This window comes from Falco rusticolus, chromosome 15 (assembly GCF_015220075.1).
Source record: "Falco rusticolus isolate bFalRus1 chromosome 15, bFalRus1.pri, whole genome shotgun sequence".
Taxonomy (NCBI): domain Eukaryota; kingdom Metazoa; phylum Chordata; class Aves; order Falconiformes; family Falconidae; genus Falco; species Falco rusticolus.
This window is the reverse complement of record NC_051201.1, coordinates 16,078,844-16,102,626: the sequence shown is the minus strand read 5'-3', so window position 1 is coordinate 16,102,626 and position 23,783 is coordinate 16,078,844. Positions and strand designations below refer to the sequence as shown.

Here is a 23,783-nt window from a genome sequence, read left to right as displayed (position 1 = left end):
CTTTCTTATTTGCAGCAGGAAAGATGATAACAAAGACCTGCTTTGCTAGAACAAAGACAGCCATGAAATCACACCTGTGTGTAGTGCCATACAAATCTGAGGCACCACTCCCTCCACAGTAAGATCAGTCTGTTTTACCACACCTATTAATTTTCACAAATGCATCAAACAAAATTCTCATTATATCAATAGCCTGGGATTAAGAGGCTAAATTAAGAGCTCATTTAGGCTTTTTTAAGCTGTGATGACAGCTCACAGTTAGCCTCTGCAAAATAAATGTATCCTAATCTTCAGCTATGAGACTATGCTGAGAATCTGAGAAAGATTACAAATGAACAGTAAAAGCCTTCTACGCGATTCCTCTTAAATATTTTTATTGTTTCTTCAATTAGATCAGGTAAATTGCTGTTACTTTTCAAACCATATGCAGTTAGTAAGTTAACTAAATGAAGAGTTCGCTATCCTGTTGACTAGCAGGTCTCACAAGCAGTTGAACAGCAGACTTTCAGCAAGACTTTTGTTCATAGCTTAACAGATCAACCTTATTACAAGACTAATGTTCTACCCCTTAATCTTTAACGTAAGCTAAGCTTCCAGAGAGCTCAGAAGACATATTACACAATTTTGCAGAAAACACACACATACTTAAAAAAAAAACATACTAAAAAAAAAAAAGGTGATATGGCCTAATATGATTTCCATGTCATTAACTTTACAGAAAGCTTTGTAATGCCTGACTTATAAGATTTTGGTATTTCAGTATTCCAGCAAGTGTACAAAAAATCTAAGACCTTTAACAAAACATTATTGTCAATTATAAGAAACTTTACACTGCACCTGGTACTGTTGCCATAGAAGCTCATGTTTCTATACTGAAGGGTATTAAATATGACGAGGTATACGGTCACAGCAATGGACAGGAGGAGAACTTTGAGTTCGAAGCTCATTTGAAGAAACACCGAGCAAGCAATGAACCCCAATATGCAGCAGTAAGCATAATACTGTAAAAGAAGAATTTAAAGAGCAGATGCATTATTCAGGCTTTATGCCTAAGACTTTCAAACCATAGCAAATGCTCTAAGTTCATGATCATTATAATTTAAAAGGAAATTACAATCACTCACTAAATACACTTCAAGGTCTATTTTTAATTGCACTACAAGGGTGAACTTTTTTTTTAGTTTACTTTTTTATTTTGTTACAAAGATTTAACAGAAAGCACCACACCAACATAAACAACGTCAAATAAAAACTGAAGAGCATTGAGAATTTATCTTCTGAAATCTATTAATTTAAGCAATTATTTATTTAAAGTTTAAGACTAACCTAAAGTAGCTTCCTAGTCCAGCAAACAGGCTCTGAACCAGGAGCTCCAGCGTTCTGGTGCTCTTTTTGACAGTGGTCCCCCTTCGTAACCTCAAACAGATACCACATCCCCATCTCCCCCATCTTTAACATATTGACAGGTGTAACCTGTCTTAGCAGGTAACCTGTTGTCCAGCCTTAGACACAGCTCCTTCGTAAGAACTTTGATGCTAATAAACATTATCAAGCTAGGGCCATTATCCAATGGAATTACTGAAAATTTTCCCAGAGGAACCGCAGTTCAGGCATGGTGTCCAAGGTCAGTACGGGGTTGGGAGCGTTACATCTGTCAGCTGGTACAAAGTGCATGGTGCAGACGGGATTGCTCCCTGCAGTCACCAGCACACGTATAAGATGCTAGGCTAGTGTCCTTCAGCCTACAAACAACTCCAAAATTACCTCAGCTTCTGCTCCTCAAGGATTTCTTTCTCTTCATGTACAAAGCACAGTTTTTCACTCCTAATAGCACAGACCTACCACAGATCTGGGAAATTCTTATCTGAGCAGTTAATGTTTCTGCTGAAGTGAACAAAACTAGAACAATTTATGCGGCAACTGGGGATCACAGCCCGCATAATAACATATTATACCAACTTTGTCATCCTAAAGGCTTTGACTGTAATCTCCAAAAGGTAACGAACACTCAGCTATAACCCTGACACCAAACTTCTGAAAAACATACCACTACATAGAGAACACTGACACAGGTCTGTTGGCCATTTAAGCCCTTTCACTCTAGAAAGATACTTTACAGGGACACTTGCAGGTACAGCTCATCTCTCAAACACAATCATCATCCTGTTCTGCTGCTTTTTCCTCTTTTACTTCTGCTTTAGATCTACTTTTAAGTCTGAAATTTCAACAAATTGCAAAGCCACACTTTATTCAGCACAGCAACAGCAGCTGAAATATCTTGAATCCACAAAGAAACTTTCTGCTGTCAGATGCCCAAAATGTTTTGGTTTACACAGCAACAGAACCTACCAGTTGTCAGTAATATATACAGTATTCAAAGATTTGAGTTTTAAATTAATGTGTATTCACTACTTACAGTTTCCTCAACACAGGATTGAGTTGTGTTTCCAAAAGGCTGATTTACAGACATGGAAGAACAGAAAATTACCAGATGAGTACAATGTGCATTATATAAGTGTAATTTGTCATTTGTCAAAAGGGCTTGAATGAAAGGGCGCTCACACAGCCTGCTGTGCATTGTTCAAAAACACACCCATCATCTAAAAGGGTGGCCAGGTGACAAAGGAGCATCCCAAACACTTGGATGATCTCAAAATAAAATGCTACTTTGGAGTTAAAGGCACAAAAAAGAAACCCCTCGGAAATAATCCTTTTGTGTCATTAGTGCTGAATCTATCCTTACAGAAATGCTAGAGAATACCTTTCAAAGGTGCTGAGTAACCAAAATAACCCATGACTTCAGCTTTACCAATGAGTACTCCAGACTTTTGAAAAGTCCCTAAAAGATGTACAGTAAAGCCACAGCTAATAATAGAAAATATCCCTAGAACTGCCTTGTGGCACAAGTGAGTCATTGTGTTCAACAATTTAAAAATTCTGTCTTTGTTAAAAGATTAAAAGATATTAAAATGCTGCCATTAATCTCTATTATACACACCATCCATGACCCAGTTCATTTTAAGCTTAGAAATGAAGACGGTACTCTACTCACATAGGTGGTAGCACACAGGTCATTTGATCCAGTAAAGTTTGCAGGTTTGTTCTTTTCAGTAGTCTTCATTTATTGGGGGGGGGGGGGGGGCGGGGAAGAGGGCAACAAACAAACAACAAAACCACCATACAAACTTGTTAGCAGGTACTTATCAATTTTAAGGTTTTTCTCCATATATTACACAATGAGTCCTGCTCTGGTTGCCCTTTCACTGCTACTGCAGTACAAATGTTAGAATACATGATATCCCATATAGTTGTACTAAACATTAATGCACACACAAGGTGCAAGAAGATTAAAATTGCCAAGTATTTACGTACTACTTTTCTAATTCAGAGTGCAAGAAGATTAAAATTGCCAAGTATTTACGTACTACTTTTCTAATTCAGAGTAAAGTGTCACATTATGGCTATGCTAATCTAACAGCTAATGGCACAAACATGTGGCTCTGTCTCAGCCCCCAGTTTCACAGCCACTGTTCCTGTTTTCTTTTAGGCTGTCTATGGTGGTGGTGTTCACATGACACCACTGTGAGTCAATTTAAGGACCTAAGCCAGCAGAAAAAAGACTTTACAAAAGAAAATTAAGCATTTTCTGCGGTATAGCTTTCAGAACACTACAAAACTTCCCATGGAATCAGAAGAATGGCAGACCAAGCACTTGGGATTGGAAGGACATCACTTCTTGTAGCTTGATGTTAGATATATTGAACCATTAACATGATGTGTTTAAAAAAAAACCCCACACAGCAGAGTGGTCTTGAGCATGAGGTTACTCCAAAGGGTTGTTTTTCAAATGTACCTCAGGCGCAATACAATACTCAAATTTAAGACAGGCACCGTGTGTATCTTAGTCTAGTAACTACCAACAGCATCTTTAGTTTTGAGAGCAAGCCAACCCATATTCTTCACTCCCCCGTCTGCATTATTACTAGCTAGTGCAAATAACACAGTAAACTTCTTAAAAATTCTACCCGATACAGCCAAACATTTAAACCCACATTACGAAAAAATGGAAGACCATCTTAGTGATGAGGGTTAAACCCAACAGTAATTATACATGCCATCTTAAAAGCAAGAAACAGTGATATAAACAAGAATGTAATTCTAGTTCCACAAACCGGGAGTTTTTACTTTTAATGCTTTTACGTGACATTGTGTATTATCCTTGTGTAAATCAACTCACGTTGCGAATCAGATGTTAGAAGCAGCAGCAAAAAGCACGTACTTGATGAAAAGAATACAGGAAGCTACTTAAACTGGATGTCACAGAATGAAGATAATGCAATTACTTACCAAATTAAAAATGGCTATAATCAGCAAGGCACCGATAGTGATGACTGCTAAAGGAAGCCTAAGTAACGGCATTGTTTCCACCTTCTCCGAGATTGCACAGAGATGGCGCAGGAAAGGCCACTGTTGCGAGCAGCACTTCTGTAAACAAAATTACTTTGTTTCAGTAACATGGATAATACTCTGATACATGGGAAGAAGTATTTCTAAATTTAAAATAATTTTTCTCTGCAGGAGGGTGTCAAGTCTTCATTGGAATCCTAATTTAGAACTCGGAATCTAGTTAGATTAGGTGCCTAGTGCCTCTCCACAACTGAAAAGGGAGACAATGCTTCCTTATTTCAAAGAGGCCGGGTGCTAAAATTCTCTGAATTTCTGCTTTAAAAATAAAAAAACTACGATCTGATTAAAAGTTCTGGAGAAATGTTACTAAAAATATAGCGACAACCTATGTTGTATATTTTAATTAAGAGAGCTATCATGTTATATTGGGAACTGCATTTTCAGATGACTAAGTTGAAACCAATCCTAGACAGTCCCCTTTCTTGCTGTCCTTATATCCTCCATTTGTCGCTACAGAGAAGAACATCTAGTAAAGCATGTACTTTTAATGATTGCAAGCATTACTCAAGGCTGCTATAACAAAACACTCCCAGTGCAGAACTCGAGTCTGATGCAATTGCAATCTTGGAATTTTTCTTTTCTCTGTGTCTTTATGTATGTAGAAACCATATGGTGCACACACCTCTCTGTCTACATAGACATATATTTACACACACACATACAAATGTCCATCTACTCACATATATAAACCCCATAGATGCATAAAGTCCATACATGCTACCTAACTGTACTTTTACATTAATCATAAAGCTTTATCCTACATACAGAGTGCAATTTAATCTTTTCCTTTCCCTTTTACACAACTTGAACCTGGCTCTGAAAGAGACCATTTCTTTCTGTAGCAGTTTTCCTGGGAGACCACCACCCCCACCCTTCAACAGGATGATGGTGGCATGTTCTCAACAGAACTTCAGAATTCCCTCTCACCCTTGGCCTAGCACAACATAGATTTGATGCGTGCAAGGAACTCTCTAAAATCTCTTCCCTCTCCCACTCTTGTCTCCAGATAATTAAAAAAAATCCTTCTCCAGTCCAAGAACTTTGTGTCCTTGAACTCTATGTCATTAGCTGTCTCTACATCACTAGATTTTTTAAACATTAATTAAAAAGAGGAACTACAAATGCAGTGTCCTAACTGATGTAATAGTGAAGTTGGAATTCTAACAGCTATGAAATTGTTGCCCATAAATTAATAATAATTCATACTTTTCACGAGGCTTTATATATTATTATGAAAACTAATGTTGCATTCAAGCTTACTTTGATTTTAATATTGTTTCCAGTACAGAAAATATCAGGATTCAAAACCAAAATTACTATTATAGACGAATATAAAAATAAATTTTAAAAACCCAACCCCACTCAGCAACCATTACTATCTTCCTCCTTCCTCCTACCTGTCTATTCTTGCACTCAAATAATTCTGAATTACAGTGAGATTTTTCAGACACAAAAATCTGTTTCAGGCAATGAAATCTTCCAGTAGCCCAAGGTTCAATGCTCCTGTAACTCCTACTAAAATCAACAGCTTAATTTATCATCCTAAAAGACAGACCAAGCTGCTGAATTACATCCATCCACTTTTAGAACCGGCAACTTTTTTTTTTTTTTTTTTTTTAAATAAACTTACCATACATTTCTCAGCAAAGCACAGAAACAAAGTAAGTACAATGATGACTGCAACAATGCCAAAGGAAATTCCTAGCTTTGCAGTTCTAAACAGAAGAGAAAGCAGTAAACAAACCACTGTTAAATGAAAAGACATTTTCAAACTGTAATTCAGACAAACGTTTGCTAACAGTGTCTCTTTAAATTTAAATAGAATTTTTCTTCTAATAGCACTGGATGTCCATACCATTGCACAGGTTATCAGAATTATCAAATATCTGCTTTCCCAGAAGTATGAGAAGTTCAAAGTTCCCTCCTTGCATGTCTATAGACAGAAGGATCACCAAGCACATTTTAACCAGCTAATCCCATTTTTCTAATGCTTACTCAACGTGCTTACAGCCAAGTACTCTTATAAAACAGTATTTCTCACTTAAAAGATCATCTCCCTGTGTGTACTACTAAGCAAACACAATATTAAAGAAATATTTCTATTTTATTTTCATTCTGATATCTAGGCTGTTATGCCAACAACATGAACGCACTCCTTTACTAAGGGGTGAATTAGTCCTAAGAGGCCTATGTTTCTTAAATGCAAACACCCAGGAAATCCAAAAGTTTACACTTCAAAAAAAGTTTCATGCACGTGAGTTTCACTTTAGCTGTTGGCTAATTTTAATTATAAATTATTAAAATACTGATACTCACTTTGGCATTATAAGCATCTGTATCAGAAATATACAGAGGAACACAAAACTGGCACATGCGAAGTAACTCTTCAGTTTTAGAATAGGAATGGTGCGATACTGAAACACAGATTACAATAAATCTTAAGGGTAATTCCAGAGATATTTTAAATTCTGTTACATTTCTGTGATGACACATATATGCAAATGTATACTGTACTACTAAAAACATACATAGAATTAAAAGGGAAAAGAAAAACACCAATTAAAATTCACTTGAACATCTGTCAAGAAAAGCAGTCCAAAGGATAGTTTTAAACATAGAGGGAAATCCACTGAGTATGTAAATCAGCACTTCACAGATACACGTAGTCAAAATCCTTATAAAAAAAGGATATACACAGAAGTAAACCTAAAGTGTATACGCACACACACACACCCCCCAGTAACTACATATGGTACACCACAGCACGGTAAATTAAAGAACAGGTATTCAAACAGGAAAAGTACACTGTACCTAACAGATAACTATTATATTTGCCATGAAACAACCACAGAAAGCAAAGTATTTTCATTATGGAGGCAGAAATACTGTTTTTTTCTTTTTAAATTCCATTACTTTTGAGAGAAGGTCTTCATATAGTAAAGTTACCAAACTCCTACTAAGTCCCTTATAGCAAGAATTTAATTGCAGGTTAGAGACAATCTCCTTTAACCTACAGAATTAGCATTCTCAAGGAAGAACGCCCAACTCAAATGAATCATGAGATCTGCTTTCAATTAGTCCCTAAAAAGCTCTTGGGATGTACAGTCACCTCCAGAATCCAGTTTCAGAACAAAAAGGCAGGCTCATATACATTCTTAGGCTACTCTGAAATGCAAATCTAAGACCAAAAAGGCTTATTCTGCTCTTACCAACCTCTTTTTCAAGACCGGGTTCTGCAAAAATCAGTGAAAATCCCCAGAAGTCATCCGATTTGCCACACCATGGACTGCATTCAAAGAGACACGTGTTACAAAATGTACGCGACAGGCCAAGGAGACTACACAAACTCATCGTTGGAGCTGAGCCTCCACAGCGCACAGGGTGAGAGTGCCACTGGTTTACAGACATTTGACCATTCTACAAGGTCTTTTGGTTCCATAGCATAACATACGAGTGGTTAAGTTTTTATGTAGCTGACAGGCAGATCCAGAACACTCTTCACAGACAGCGGTGTCTGCCATTTACATGCAAAATGTAACCCCAGAACTTCCCCAAGGTTTACAAACAGCAAAGTATAATAGCAGACGTTAAGAGATGGCTCACAGCCTCTGAAAATTTCCCCTAAATAATATCAGGCCCCTATCAGGAATAGCTGAGGTACAGTGATAACAGTCTGGCTAAAATTTAGATGAAAGGAAAGAGGGTTTCTTCTCAAATGCAGTTTTATATTTGATAGGAATTTCAATAATGCATTTTAAATTAAAAAAAAAAACCCAAACCAATAAACTTGCCTATGTTTAGCTGCTTCTAAATGCAAATACAGTGCCAAATGCACCACCCGCTGCTGATAGACCACCTACCTTCAGTGAACCAGACACTAAAACAATTTTATTACCACCCCCAAAACTGTGTTTGACTTTATGAATAGGTTTTGTTTGAGGACGGCACCCCGTTTCCTGACGCTTCTTATTTTAATAATCAGAACACAAACATTACTTCCTATCCCATCCTACAGTGCACGTCAGCTCATTACTTCAGACAGTCATAAGAAACAAGGCAATAATTTTGCTGTTTCATAGCACTACGGTGCATCGAACAGCTAGACTAACCATTGGCTTCTTACTATAATAATGCAGTAATATTCTCATGATATTAAAATTAAAACCAAAAAGGAACTAAAATAAATTTTTAAAAGACCCAAAAAAAAGGCAAGACAGAAATCCTTTTAACTTTTCATTTTTGAGAATTAAATTTTACATCCAGACTTAAAATTGAAAATGCCCATTATTCTCAAAGAAAAGATGAATAAAAAAATAAAATACTGCATACTTAGTTGAACTCAGGCCCTCAATGGTTGACATCATTTCATCATAAATATCTTCCTCTATCCTTCCCTTCTGAGATGAATTTCTGAGAAGAAAATGAAGCGCATGTCAGAAATGCTGTTCAGCATTAATGGCTGCAGAGGACCACACTTCCTCAGTACACAAGTGGGGGAAACTACCAGAGAAGTTAAACAAGAATGCTCAAAGCTGATGAACACACACACTCATATGCACTTTACTAAGCATTTCTCTAGTTACTCATATCATGCACTTCTCAATATAATATTAATAAAATGTCTTACAAGTAAAAATCATCTACTTCATTAACTCAGTAGTACAGGTACGGTGTAAGCATTTCTACATATAGTGCAAATTTTTTATTACTTTACAATGGCATGAAATAATACTACCAACCAAAGACATATCTTGTAAAATATAATATATATTTACCTACAATATTATGTTAAACTGTATTTATTTTGTATTAGAGTATTTACAAATAAAATCTAGTATTTTTGGTAAGAAAACCAAAAGCTGTGGTAGCATAAGCAGTTACAATATATACACATAGACAAGTTTTGAGGTGCTTTGATTTGTTTTCCACTGCTCTATGTCCCTTACTTCCCTACTCCCTTCCATCCTGCTACAGCCCATAAAGCAAAATGCAACCTGAGTGACTGAGGGACCAGCAGGACGAAGAGGGGGAAGCTTCTTTTAAGAGTCTGCAAACAATAACAAACCTGAATTGAGGAGTCTTAAAGGCCAAAGATTCAGCTTAACCTTTCTAATGTAGCAATACCATACAACAGCGATTAATCATCCAGAAGATCACACGCTTACAGTACAGTGAACAGCAAGTGGAACACAGGATCATGTATTTAACAAAAAAGAAAAAAAAAAGTAACTGACAAACCTATCTGAAGTTCTCTGGCGCCCAGTGGAACACAAAGGTATTTCCTACATCAAATAAGGAATTAAGCATAAGTTACTCAGAAGATAGCAAACAACTATTGAAAATAAACCTCAGAAAGCTGCCAAAAACATTTGTATTCACAAATAAAAATAAAGAACCATTCTCAAATAGAAAAGTTTATAAAAATCAACCCTTTCCAGCAATGTTTTCTGCTTTAGCAAGTGAACATTTTCTGACCAAAACAATTGTTAGAAGATAATTGAACAGATCTTTTACTTTTCTCCACACACTGAAATAACTAACATCAGCAGAAGCAAGTAGACTGGAAAACACTTCCACAAGCCTGAATGGCTGGATAGTTAATTTAAAATCTAATTGTAATAAATTTATTACTGCCTGTGGACAGCTACCTGTCCACAGGCAGTAATACAGCCTTGGTGTGCCTCCAGGAGCACGCCTAAAAGCATGCACATGCCTTTCAGTTTTCAGGAAGGACAGATGGAAGGGAAAAAATGAATTTTCTTAAATTTTAAAATCTTAAGAATTCTTAATAATTCTTTACTGATAAATTCCTGTTGCAGGTGGAGCACATGGAGGGACTGTTAATTTTCTACACTTTTTAAGTAAATGTTGAGTGCATCTGGACACTGGGATGAATTATCTTTTTTCCAAAACTACTTGTAGTGAGCAGGACCACCAGATAGTAAAATGTCAAGAAAAAAAAGACAGTTTCAAAGTTTTACTTTTACTTTGAAGGTTTACTATGAGCATAGCACAGCAGAGATTGGCAGAGTTTGAATACTTTTAAGTTCTGACAGAAATTTATTGCACAGATGCCTTCTTAGTTCTGTGTACACACTGAACACCAACCGTAGAAATGCAGCCACAAAAACCGTGTCAGGTTTCCAGTTTCACACCATAGACACGAGAAGCAGTTTGCAATTGTAGGATGGCAATCGTTACTTTGACCCTCACCTTTCTTCGCCTTCCTTGTGAAGCTGAAGAGTCACTGCTCACGCTTTCTCTGTGGTTCAGGTGGGCAAACGGCCGGGCTGCTCCCCAGGACTCTAAATAACGCGTCATCCGAACAGAGGCTCGCATCTTCAGCCCGTCATTAACTCTTGTTTTAGGGAGATGATTATTTGATATGCATTGTTTGGACTAACAGAAAAAAGGTATTCATTTAGAAAACAGAAAATTATACAAAGTACAAAGAAACGAAGCTCTGTGTACTCAAACAGTTTAGGACTATATAATCTAGCTGTTTAGTAGGACTCTGAACTCGTATCAGGAACATGTCAGCCAACCTCCATTCCTTTATCTGATTTAATTAATGTGAGCTACAGCAAAACATGACATAACGAATTTGCTTCAGCTGTCTTTACAAGCCTTCACTTGTAACACTGCAACATTCAGACTTGCTGGTTTATTTACTATGATGCAAGACACTGCAGGATCTTACGAACAGATACGTTTCCCTTGCAGTCAGCACACCAGCAGGGGAAAAAGATTCCCAATTCCTGAGCGAGGGTGTGTCAGAACTGTGGTTAGGAGAAGATCCCACAAATTACAGACTCGACATTAGATTATATCCCTACGTCACAGGTGAAGGATCAGGCAGTATATACAGGGTATACAGTAATACCTTTGTGGGCCTACAAGGAAGCTAAAACTACAGAATAAAGTGATACATCAGTGACTGGTTATTCTCTAACATCACAAGTGAGCAGGGGCTATTTTAATAGGCATAGATCCTCATTCTGAGAATATGTGCTATGTAAATGTTGGGGGGTGGGGTGGTTGCAGTGTTGGGTGCATAAAACATACAACAAAGATAAAATTGCGTTCTTGCTAATTAGAAGTGGCTCTATACTGCTCCTTCCTGTAAAGGCCTTGAAGGAAAGAGGTTTGTAATTTTCATTTTTTTTTTCTTTTGAAATATTTTACTCATCAAGCACAAGCCAATTCAAAATAGCAATGCTCCAGGTGTTTGCAGTTACCAGGCTTTAAAGGGGAAACCAACAGTTGCTAACTTCGCACCTTTAAAAGAAGGTGAAACTCACATCTAAGATAGCGAGGAAGATGCCAGAAGCTATTTTACAGGGAATATTCTGTCTGAAAGTGCCCACACAGTACAGGTATTCTTTCATCACTGTATCCTACCTTTTGACCTGAATTTGTGAGAGAGACACTTCACACCAACACAGTCAAATACTTATTTTTACTCTAAGGGGACCACATAAGAGGTTTCAGCACAACACTTACTACCTTCAAGCTAACAGACATGTCATAAAACAGGATGAGCTTTCAGATCTGAAGTCCCAAATCCAAGCTACTCTGATGACTCATATCATGCTTTAATCCTGTTCCTGAATTAAAAAGGTGTATGCACCACAGACACCTATGTACCTAACATGTATGTATGCATTTGAATAAATATACATGCTCAAAAACATGCACATACCCTTGGATCAACCACCAAGTAGGTTTTGATATTCATGGATTCAAGGTAAGGATCCCTCAGGTGTCCATTGCCTTCTTCTACTTCATAAGCTTTGCCTAAGTGATTTAATGTTGCTTCAGTGATGTGTACACGGCTGAGAAGGGCAGAAAGAACAAGAGACCCAAACACTTACAGAAAGGTCACATTAAGCATTTCATTTACATTTCAATGGCCACTGCGAACATTTCTGCTTTTCAGCCATCTTGTGCTTTGGCTGCCAACTGCAAAATCCTGCCAGTACTTGAAACTGTATTTACAGTCCCCTTTCCTGTGGTTCTTCATTACACGTCTTTCACAGCAATTATGCTAAAAAACAGTTTCTAGCATGAGATGGTAGCAGTATAAAATTAAACTGAAATAAGCAGAGACATGTAAGAAACAAGAAGAAACGTCATCAAAGGAGGTCTGATGACTGACAAGACAGTCACAAGCAGGTTGTTTCAGATGGCAAGAGCTGCAGTGAAAGCTCACACAAAATGCAAGCGAGGACTGTCTGATGCTAGAAATGCACGAGGAGGGGAGGAGATGGTTACAAAATCTGGAAAAAAGCTGGAAAAGGTTTTTTGTTAACTAGGAGGGTAAGTCTGAAAGCCTGTCTTTTCTGACTGAAACAATCAGAGAAAAGCATGACACAGCAACAACAGCAATACACATCCAAGACACGCAACTAGTATTTTTCTGTATCCATTCACATTTTCCCTCACATGTAATTTAGTTCAGTATCCCAAATCACCTATTTCCATATAAAATATGAGTAATACCTTTTCACAGAATTTCTCAACAAGAAACTTGAGCGTGTTCATAAAATAGCATTTATTTTCTTATATCCTACTTTCTCATTGTTCATCTTCTCACAGCTTTTCTCACTTTTCCTTAGCACAGAAGGGTTAAACACTGTGCTGTCGATCCTACAATCCCTCAGCACAGAGCTGGGAATAGAACATTTCCAGAAAGCAAGCTGACAGTGCAGCACTCTTGCCTAACTACAGAGAGCAAGGGGATCACTGTCCCATCTCCTTTTATCTTCCTTACGCTGGATATAGGTTTGCCTGAAGATGATTTAGCCAAGACATGGAGACCACTGGCTGCAGCTTCCCACAACAAAGAGTAAAAAAGTTCCTCAATACTTTTGGAGACAAAAGGTAAGAGTTTTGGAATATAAAGGATGCACTGTTTTATTTGCTTACTGGTAATGGTCTCCAAAAAAACTGGTTTTTCAATTGTTACCTTGATTATGCAGTTTTGTAATCGAGGTAAACCTTCACATCTGAAATTTTAAAGCATCATTTTCTCCCAGAGGCTGAGGCATACTAAGTGATGTCCGTATTAACTGAGCCTTAAAACAGAATCACGTACTGCAGCAAGTTTTCTGTGGTTTTCCACTGATCTCAAAAAGCAGTACATTTGTTCACTATCAACCATTCTCCATTTTACTAAGCTTCCTCTCCCCTCTTCCCCAAATCACACTGTCAGAATACATTTCAGATCTTACTGCAAACTTCTTTCCATTTCAATTACTATGCTGATGATTTCTCAGCGGTTATTAATGCTTAGTGGATTCCAGGCTCAGCACATCACCAAAAGCTGCTACCACTAAAGCTGTCTCCGAAAGGCAAGCTGTAACATGCACTCTTGCACTTCCCATGCTAGCACAGAATACCTAGCATACTGCACTCTGTGCTAACAGCCCTGAGAATAACATCTTCTGATCTTTTACGCATATTCATATTAGAGAGAATTGGTCATAAATGCATTTTTAATTTTTGTTTTATGCTAGTCCTTTCTGCTTTACTAGTGTACTATATTGTTAGGGATACAAATATTTTTTTAAATCAGCAAGATAAACAAGGATACTCTGTCAATGGAAATAAAATATTTGTAACGCTAGAAGTTTTCCTGCATCCTTTCTAAAGTCTTTAGAATTCCTTCATTTACAGAAAACCAAAATATATATACTTACTGTTTTAAATAAAAACCTCAAACTGCTCCTAATGACAAAACTTCTGCTTCCAAAGGAGCAGGACTAGCTAACATTGGAATGGGAAATCCCAGACACGTAATTTTTACACAGAGCAGGAAACAAATAGAACATACCATCTGCAAAACGAATAGAAACCCTTCCTCCCTGTGAGGCTCAGTCTTCCACAAGTGGAAGGTTTTCTCTGGCTAACGGTGAAACATGTGATAAGCAAGTGCTAGACATGTGTAGATATAGTAAGTATTAAGTGTAATTTCTGAATCAGCATGCCAACCTAAACCAGCTTTATTACTAAACATAAGCATGAAGAACATAATGGAATAATCAAAGTTGTCAAGAGTAGGCAATGGTCCTAAACGTGACTAAGAAAATATGTTTTGGTGCCATATTCAGAGTCACGTTGTTTGCTTTACCAACAAAAGAAACTTTTACAACTCCATACTCTTGTTTAAACATGCTGAGTCAACATACTAAAACACTCAGCCTGGATGGTATTGCAACTGTAAACCAAGCTCCAATTAGTTTTCTTTCTATTTTGGTCACCAATGCAAAAGAATAATTTGATATGCATATCTCCTTATTACTTTGCAAAAACTGATTTTTAAGTTACAAGCATATACCTAAAAGCTGTCTGAGGCACAGAAGTAGTAAGAAATCCTATAATGTGACTGGTTAGAATCCCTTTCCAAAAGAAACAATTACTTCAATGCTTAAACATACACCCACATGAATGCCATTCAATTAATAACTACTAATTTACAGACTACCAAGAACCTACAAAATCATGGTCTCATTTAGGAATGGAAAAAGGGAAACTATTAATATGGTCCTTTTTGATGCAGACTACAAAAAAGTTTCTTAGCTGGAGAAAATACAAAATGCTAGTGTTTTCTAAAAACATTTATAGTTGTCCTTTTCAATAAGAATCTTAAAAAAGGCAGCATGAATATCAACCCCGAACCCAATGCTTTGCATTGATGAGCAGCACATGGCAAGTCCCATTACTGCTTGCACTCAGGACCACTCGTTTATCCTTCCCATTCTGCCCATGACAAATGGTACACAGAGAGAATACGCAACAACCAGCAGCTCCAAACTCTCCTTGCTTGGATGCTCCTCATCAAGCTGTATTTTAATTACTGAGTTGTGTTTTTGGGGGAGTAAGGGTGGTGAATATAGAGCTAATACAAATCAAGTGGGACTGATCAATAGATTAACAGAAACATTAGGTAAATACGCAGCTTTGCCTTGTCGATATAAGTAGCATAATCTATTCTTTAGCTAAACTTACAAATATAGTGCACACCACAAATTAACTAAGTCAACATAATGCACTGCTGAAGGTACATGTTTCTCCAATGAAGGGAAGGTAAAGAAGCAGTTGCTTGCTTCAGAATAGAATTTTATAGTCCATTGAAAACAAACTCAGAAAATACTAACATTTTACAGCTCTGGTAAGTACACATTTGTACTGTTTTCATCATCCCAGTATGAGGATTTGTGTCACAGCAGTTACAAATTCCAGAGTCATAAACCAGGATTATGAAAACCATGATGACAGAGTTAATCAGCACTGACAGGGACGATCCTCACCCAGGTACACCCGCAGACTCCATGCGGTTCGCCAAGGACACGTCGTGTGACCAGACGTCATACTGCCACTTACGCAGGCCGATCACGCCACACAGCACGTTCCCAGAATGAATACCAACCCGCATGTTGATATCCACTCCTGTGGCTTCTCTCACCTGCCTATGGAGGGAAGAGGGTATTAAAGTGTAAGTCACACTTGATTTTCTCTCCTCCTCCTGGAGATCTGTTAAGGTTTAGTCTCATTGCACACTTAATGCAAAGGAAAAAGACAAGCTTATGACCTAACGTGTAAATATCCAACTAATAAATACACTTTGAATGCTGACAAGAAAACAAAGAATGACTTTATTCAATAACTTCATAGCCTTTATACGCTAAAAAGTTTTCTGTGCTATACTTACTTTATTGCTTCGCACATGTCGAGTCCCATTTTAACACAGTTCCTGGCATGAACTGGTAAGGACACAGGTAGACCTGAGACACAGTAGTAACAGTCTCCCAGGATTTTTATTCTCATGCATTCATTCTCCTGTGAAATTACAGTAAACATATTTAACATTTTACTGCAAGTAGGCTAACACCACCAAAACTAGGACTTGTCTGTATTGTTTTGAGAAAGTCAAGCTTCATTCAATCCTTGTTGAAGCAAAGCTTACTTCTCTTTTCCCACATCCAAATCCCTGGATGTTGCTCACTGGAGGGTAACCAAAAGGACCACTTCAAGCATTTCTAAAATAAAATCATCTTGCTACTTTCTGACTTGATTCTTGGCACCGTGTACCATTAGGAAATAAAGATAAAAATAAAATTGTCACAGAATTTACCATCTAAAGGATGAAATCTGCTTATCTATCTTTTAATCTTCATCTTTATTAACATCTGAATTAACCTGAATTATCTGCAGTTTGTTCACATTTTCCTCAATTTTTGCATGGCGACCTCATAAGTAACATTGTGCAGTATTGTAAAACCTGCACAGAATTTAGGGAGAAGTTAGGAATTAAATGCAGAAGCAAAACGAGCTTTTTTGTTTCAAATATAACTGAAGAGGAAGCCAGCACATGCTACAGTTTTCTATTGCTAAAAAAAAAACTCGCAATACTATCTGACAGCAGAAAACTCTTTCCTAACTGTGCAACACGGGGGACTGCTGTCCATGACTGGCTGCAGAAAGGAAAGGGAAAGAGCAAAGAGCTCCTCATAATGTCTTTCATTAAAACATTATCAAAGAATTTTAACTAAAAAGGCTGCAAGCAAGCCAAGGCTAATTCTGTGAGGCTGTATAGTGATTGACTGATGAGTAGAGATTGTTTAATTTGAGCTAGCTGACACCTTGGGCTGCCCAGCCCTCTCTGCTGTGGGAACGGCCCACAAATTCTTCAGTCAACTCCAGCATCAGCCCAAATCAGTGACAATTTACCAAACACTAAGCTGTTCTCCCTCACCAGCCAAAGCCTTAAGAGAACATCCAGCATTCTCCACCATCTTAAGCCACTGTCCTGGTTTTGGCTAGGATAGAGGTAATTTTCTTCCTAGTAGCTGGCACAGTGCTGTGTTTTGGATTTAGTATGAGAATAACGTTGATAACACACTGATGGTTTAGTTGTTGCTAAGTCATGCTTACCCCAAGTCAAGGACTTTTCAGTTCCCCGTGCTCTGCCAGGGAGCAGGGGCACAAGAAGCTGGGAGGGAGCAGAGCCAGGACAGCTGACCCAAGCTAACCAAAGGGATATTCCATACCATAGAACATCGTGCTCAGTATAGAAACTGGGGGGAGTTGGCTGGGGCCAGTGATCACTGCTCGGGGACTGGCTGGGCATCGGTCAGCAGGTGATGAGCAACTGCATTGTGCATCACTTGTTCCGTTTTTTTCACCCTTACGTTTAATTCCTGACTCTTTCTCTTTCCTTTTCATTACAATTGTTGTTATTATTACTACTACTATTATTATTTTATTTCACAGAATCACAGAACGATCAGGGTTGGAAGGGACTTCTGGAGATCTAGTCCAACCCCCTGCTAAAGCAGGGTAACCTACAGCAGGTTGCACAGAATCATGTCCAGGCAGGTTTCGAACATCTCCAGAAAAGGGGACTCCACAACCCCCCTGGGCAGCCTGTTCCAGAGCTCCGTCACCCTCAAAGTAGAGAAGATTTTCCTCATATTCTGAAGGAAATTCCTGAGTCGCAGATTGTGCCTGTTGCACTTTGTCTTGTCGCTGGGCTCTACTGAAAGGAGCCTGGCCCCGTCCTCTTGACACTCGCCCTTAAGGTATTTGTAGACATTGCTAAGATCTCCTCTCATCTTCTCCTCCCCAGGCTAAACAGCCCCAGCTCTCTCAGCCTTTCCTCATACGGGAGATGCTCCAGGCCCCTGATCACCTTCACAGCCTCCGCTGGCCCCTCTCCAGTAGCTCCGTCTCTTGAACTGGGGAGCCCAACACTGGACACGACACTCCAGATGTGGCCTCACCAGGGCAGAGTAGAGGGTGAGGATCACCTCCCTCGACCTGCTGGCCACACTTGTCCTTACACAACCCAGGGTACCACTGGCCTTCTTGGCCACCAGGGCACACTGCTGGCCCATGGGCAACTTGCTGCTCACCAGAACTCCCAGGTCCTTCTCCACAGAGCTGCCTTCCAGCAGGTCAGCCCCAACCTGTACTAGTGCATGGGGTTGTTCCTCCCCAGGTGCAGGACCCTACACTTGCCTTTATTGAACTTCATTTGGTTCCTCTACCAAACTCTCCAGCCTGCCCAGGTCTTGCTGAATGGTAGCGCAGCCTTCTGGTGTGTCAGCCACTCCTCCCAGTTTTGTACCATCAGCAAACTTGCTGAGGGTACACTCTGTCCCTGTATCAAGCGTTAAATTGCTCTTATCTCAACCCATGAGTTTTACCTTTTTCCAATTCTCCTTCCCATCTCAGCGGGGTGGTTGGGGGGGGGAGGGGGTGTAGAGTGAGCAAGTGGCTGTGTTGTAGTTAGTTGCCAGCTGGAGTTAAACCACAACAGCCATCCAGTAGGTTCTGAGTGTTGCAGCAAATGCCAAGCTTGAATAGATCAGCAGGGGAACCTAGCCCTAGATTAGAGCTATTAGACTTCAGTATCCAGCTCAGCGTCCACATTAGCCATCAACTTTTGTTAGGTAAATTGAAGGCTACAACATTTTTACATTATGGAAAAGATGACTGAGAATACTCCCTGGCAGAACAAAAATAGCACAAAAAGCAGGAATCTCTTCTTACAGCTTAACCACAGAGTTGCAAAAGACCTTGACTCACTAAATCCAGATATTTTTTAAACAGTGCGATTTGCGGACAGGAGTGAGAAATTAAAACATACCACTCAAAATCTGGAATATTTTCTACCTTTGTATCTGACGAACAGTTGAAAAAAAAAAAAAAGACCAAATGTCTAACCTCAGCTTCTACTTTGGCATAAAAAGCTCATAGCAACTAAGATGACATGACCTTGTGCGTTCCTAAGAGCTGCATAACAGCAATGCAATAGTTAGCAAGATACTCATATTTGCCAGTACTTGAAGTTTTAACAGCAACTGACTTCATATAAATACAAGAATTAGCAATGTCATTTATAAATATAAGAATTAGCAATGTCATTTAGTCAAAAACGTTAACTAGGATTAAGCCAGGTTTTAATCAGTGATATATTTAAGAATTTATTCAGTGATATCCACAAAGACTTAATTAAAGTTCACTCCTGTGCTATATTAATAATTTTGGTTTTCCCACTTTTCTGAAGAATTTTTAGAATTTCATAAAACCAGGATTTTCCAAGTCCGTTAATTTTCTAATTTGTATTCAGTATATCCAAATATAGTCAATTATGAAATCAAACCAACATTTAGGGGGGGGTGGAACTAGATGATCTTTAACAACCCTTCCAAGCCAAACCATTCTATGATTCTACGATCTCTAAACCATGGGAAGTTTTCATAGGTAGTCAGTCTTGACTTATGCTTCACCAATGTTAAATTTCTAGAACCAGAATTCGGGTTGGTATTTGCTTTTTTTGATATCGCATAAGATGCAATATAATGCAGCGTTTTGCCTCCTAATACAGAAAAATCAATGGATATGACAGAACATATACGCAGAACTAGGCTCAGCTGTAGAAAATAACAGAAATCACCACACAGAGTTAATCACGTGAACACCTATGTGATGCAGTCCCTGTAATCTGAGAACACAAAAACTTTGTGTTACAGCTGCAAAGAAATTAACTTCGAGCAGCACTTAGAAGTGGCACCAGTAAGAACTACGGCCAGCCTAAAGGGTCAGTAGTAAGGGCATGTCTTAATAGGGACCATTTTAATCTACTTCCCATTCTTACACTTTTCTGTAAGTATCATTACTAATTATTATTCCTGATCTAAATAACTCATTGGGGTCTGATGCAATATGACTGAATTTATGACTTTAAATGTGTGCCTGAGAGTTCTCCATTTGTAGAGCCAACAAATGATCCTTCTAACTGAACACAGCAAAGCTCCTCAGTAGACCTTGTATACAGTACCTCTTACAGCGCTATTACAACCATTTATTGCTGTCAGACAATTTCCTGAGCAATACAGATAAACCTCCAGACTCAAGAATTAGAATTACAGTAACAACTTGCTAAATTTCTTATTCTTGTTTTAAATTCTATTTAAATGTGATTTTGCTAGTTAGCTTTAAAGCCAGAGCAGCCTCTGCTTCCTGACTTCAGACACTAACACGAACTGTCTTCAGTCTTGCAGGAAAGACTTCTTTTTCTAATGGTGGCCTTTATCCCTAGTGCACGACAAACTGCAACACCTACCTTTGCAATCTGATCAAACTTTCCAAAAAGTTCATTCAGCATCACTACTAGTTCCTTAGGAGAGCAGTCACTGGCGAGGCGAGTAAATCCTACAATGTCTGCATAAAGAATGCTGGACGAAAACAAAAGGAAGAAACAACATAATTAAAATATGAAGATATGTCTATTCCACAGTCAGCTTAAACATTAAAATACATTTAACAGAAAGCATCTCTCTCTTTGGAAAACAACTCCAGAAAAAAAGGAGTGTCTCAACTGATATAGAAGGCAGTACATCAGTTCAAGACACATTATCTCCCCACAATAGGAAAGAAGCTCGCTTCAGCCTGAAAGTCTGTCTCCAGATTTTAATTTCACTGGACCATGTACACTGTTAAGCATCAGGAACTTACATTAATACAATTACTTCTACAGTTTCCACTTACCTAACATTTTGGTGCCTTTTTACATATAGACTGTGGAAGTTGTTGTCATGCATTTGCCTATTATCATTAGTTTCCTTTAGTCGTTCTATGATTGCTAGCTTCATTTCCATTGAGATATGAGCTGGCAGTATGGATAAAAGCAAATTTTCCTAAAAGGAGAGGGGGGAAAACTAACGATGTAAAATTCTTAATACAGTACATTTGAAATTGTAAGTTTTAGTGACTGCAAAAAGGAATTAAAAAAACCAAACAACAACAAACCAAACATCTTTATTCAAATAGTTTTTTGAGTAATGCATGTCAGATTTTCCAGAAAAGACTTTTACATTTCTGTTCTCAAAATCACCAATTTTACAGTTAAGTAAGGCCATCGTATATTTTTTTGTTTGTTTTTCCTTGTGACCTAGATGTGACATCTCTTTGTAACCATGAAAAACACAGAAATTCAGTACTCAGTACTACAATTTCTGGATAAACGACAACTTATTTTGTCCACCAATCTCAGTGTTATGTTAGCATTGCCTGATAAAGCATCTGGTAAAAGCTTATATTCTGTAACGAACAATCTACGCAGTATTCAAAACCCTTGTGAATTCTTAAATACTGGAAAAGCAGCAACAGACACAACAGCATCAACAATGTGCTGCTACAGCTTAAATGAACCAGGAACTGATGCCACTGAAATAAAGTCTCTTGAACTGAGAATACAGACTCTTCAAAAACCACTTACATTGTTTGACTATTCAGTGTCCTGTTTTACACTGGCTTTGACTTAAAAGCCCGTCATTCAGAGACGACCCTGCTAAGTTGCTGGGCAGAAGAGGAAGACAAAGATACGGTACTTTTAACCCAGGAAGGGCTCTACCACCCCAGAGATAGTCACCACAGAAGAGGAAATGCTGCATGGAGCAGCTACAAGCAGGAACTTTTTCTGATGACATCACCAGTAAAGTCAACACATTGTGTAACCGAGTAAAATGCTGCCCCTTTAGACCAAATCTTTGTCCCCTTTTCCTGAATAGCTGATGCAGCCCCATGAAGATGGCAGTAAGCTGCCATGGTTGCTTAAGCAATGCCTGCTACCAAAAGGAAATGCCTTGGGAGCACAGTAGGAAGAGGGAGTTCTTGACCATCAAGTACTAGCCTACACTAAGTACAGAGAGCAGTTAGTTTGAGACTGCCCCCAGAAGCAGAAATACCTCCTTCCCCTCCTCTAGTGTTTTAGAACTAGGAGAGTTAACCTTGGGGAACAATTTAAACCGATCCAGTGAATGTAACAGGGCCATCTGAGGCTGACGTTACGCAGTTCTCAAGGAAGTGACAAGGAACCCTGAACTGCATTTCTCGCATGGTTTTCACAGAGAAAAAGTGGGTGGCAAAAAGGAGACTCAAAATTGTGTAATAAATTACAACACAGATGAAAAGAAAGCTGTCCATAGTCTTAAGCACATCTACACTTCAAACAAGCAACCATTAAAAAATCCAAACTTGCAAGTTACCACATCACCCAAAGAATGAGCACATACTGCCTGTGTAAGCTGATCAGATCCTTCCCTGGCTGCTGCACAGGGAAATTCTGCCAGGACTTTCACGCAGATTTGTCATCTCATCTCACAAGATCAGCATCAGAGGACAGATCGCGCTAGCAGTGCGGCATTTTCTTCTTTTCCATTTGATCAAGTCAGTCACTTTCCAGCCACTTCCTTTCATCTAATAACTGGTAGGCAGAGAACTCTGTAGACAGCTTTCTAGAGCTGCTGTTCTTAACCCTACTTATACCAGGATAAAAGAGGAAAGACGACCTAGTTTCAGCTTTGATACTTTACAGTCCTTCCTCAGTAAGAATTTCATGTTCCTTGCTTATTCTTTAAATACCACCAGAGTTTATGGAAATAAATAATAGCATACTAAAAAAACTGCAATGTATTATGTGATTTTCTCCCCCCTTAGGCTGCAATTTTCTCCTTCTAGCAAAAGAAAAATAGCTTGTGAGACAAGAAAATACAAGAACAATAATACTTTAGAATTCAAAACAAACAAAAAAAGTGAAAAAGGGAAGCATGAAACTAACTGCTGAAATTACCTTACAAGTATTTTTCAGGGCATTAAGGGCATGTTCTTTTAAGTTGCCTTGGACCAGTCCCAGTAACATTTTATACTAAGAAAAAAATAACTAAAATAACTGGCAATTACGTCCCTGTTACAAATAGTGTGATTTTCATATAGACAAGCCACAGAGAACACCTTCCTCCCTTTAACTTCCTTCTTTTGTTACAAATGGCACAACTTTTATTTTTGACACTAGGTGGGTATCACAAAGATTGGACTAAGCCTTTCAACATGCATTAGTCACCAACCTTAAAAATTACACAGACTTTAGAAATTAAAACAAGTAATTCATAACATGAATTAGTTCACTCACTTGTTGCCTCTTTTCAATCTTCAATTTCATTCGGACCTGAATGCACTTTAATGTGTATCTATACAAATCCCACGAAGCAACCTGCATTTGGCGTTTGTGAAATGCACCCATCAAGTTACCACAAAGAAAAATGACAGCATTGGCAAGCAGCTGCACAAGAAGAAAAATATTTACCTACTGCAGAACAGTCACTGGTACTTCACTAATACACATACTAGTCCCTTAAAAACAATCAGTCCCAGGCCATGTTCAATTTTTCTGTTACCCGGCCACATACCAAATTATACTGTTGGAATTAGCCAGGATGTACCTGGGAAGTGGAAGCTAACTTTCACAG

The 23,783-nt window shown here is 38.4% G+C and overlaps 1 protein-coding gene across 2 annotated transcripts in view; it reads right to left on the bottom strand.

Annotated features, from left to right (window-relative positions):
• ADCY7 (adenylate cyclase 7) overlaps positions 1-23,783 on the bottom strand; it is a 67,835-nt gene that overhangs the window by 7,742 nt on the left and 36,310 nt on the right. For both annotated transcript variants that reach the window (XM_037408748.1, XM_037408749.1), the window contains 16 exons: positions 23,447-23,596; positions 21,025-21,173; positions 20,600-20,711; positions 16,181-16,308; positions 15,780-15,938; positions 12,170-12,302; positions 10,681-10,866; positions 9,706-9,749; positions 8,797-8,877; positions 7,681-7,753; positions 6,784-6,881; positions 6,098-6,182; positions 4,348-4,485; positions 3,053-3,115; positions 2,417-2,455; positions 838-1,001 (listed from right to left, as the gene is read on the bottom strand). In XM_037408748.1, coding sequence (XP_037264645.1) covers positions 838-1,001; positions 2,417-2,455; positions 3,053-3,115; positions 4,348-4,485; positions 6,098-6,182; positions 6,784-6,881; positions 7,681-7,753; positions 8,797-8,877; positions 9,706-9,749; positions 10,681-10,866; positions 12,170-12,302; positions 15,780-15,938; positions 16,181-16,308; positions 20,600-20,711; positions 21,025-21,173; positions 23,447-23,596 — 1,802 coding nt within the window. The remainder of the gene's footprint in view (positions 1-837; positions 1,002-2,416; positions 2,456-3,052; positions 3,116-4,347; positions 4,486-6,097; positions 6,183-6,783; positions 6,882-7,680; positions 7,754-8,796; positions 8,878-9,705; positions 9,750-10,680; positions 10,867-12,169; positions 12,303-15,779; positions 15,939-16,180; positions 16,309-20,599; positions 20,712-21,024; positions 21,174-23,446; positions 23,597-23,783) is intronic.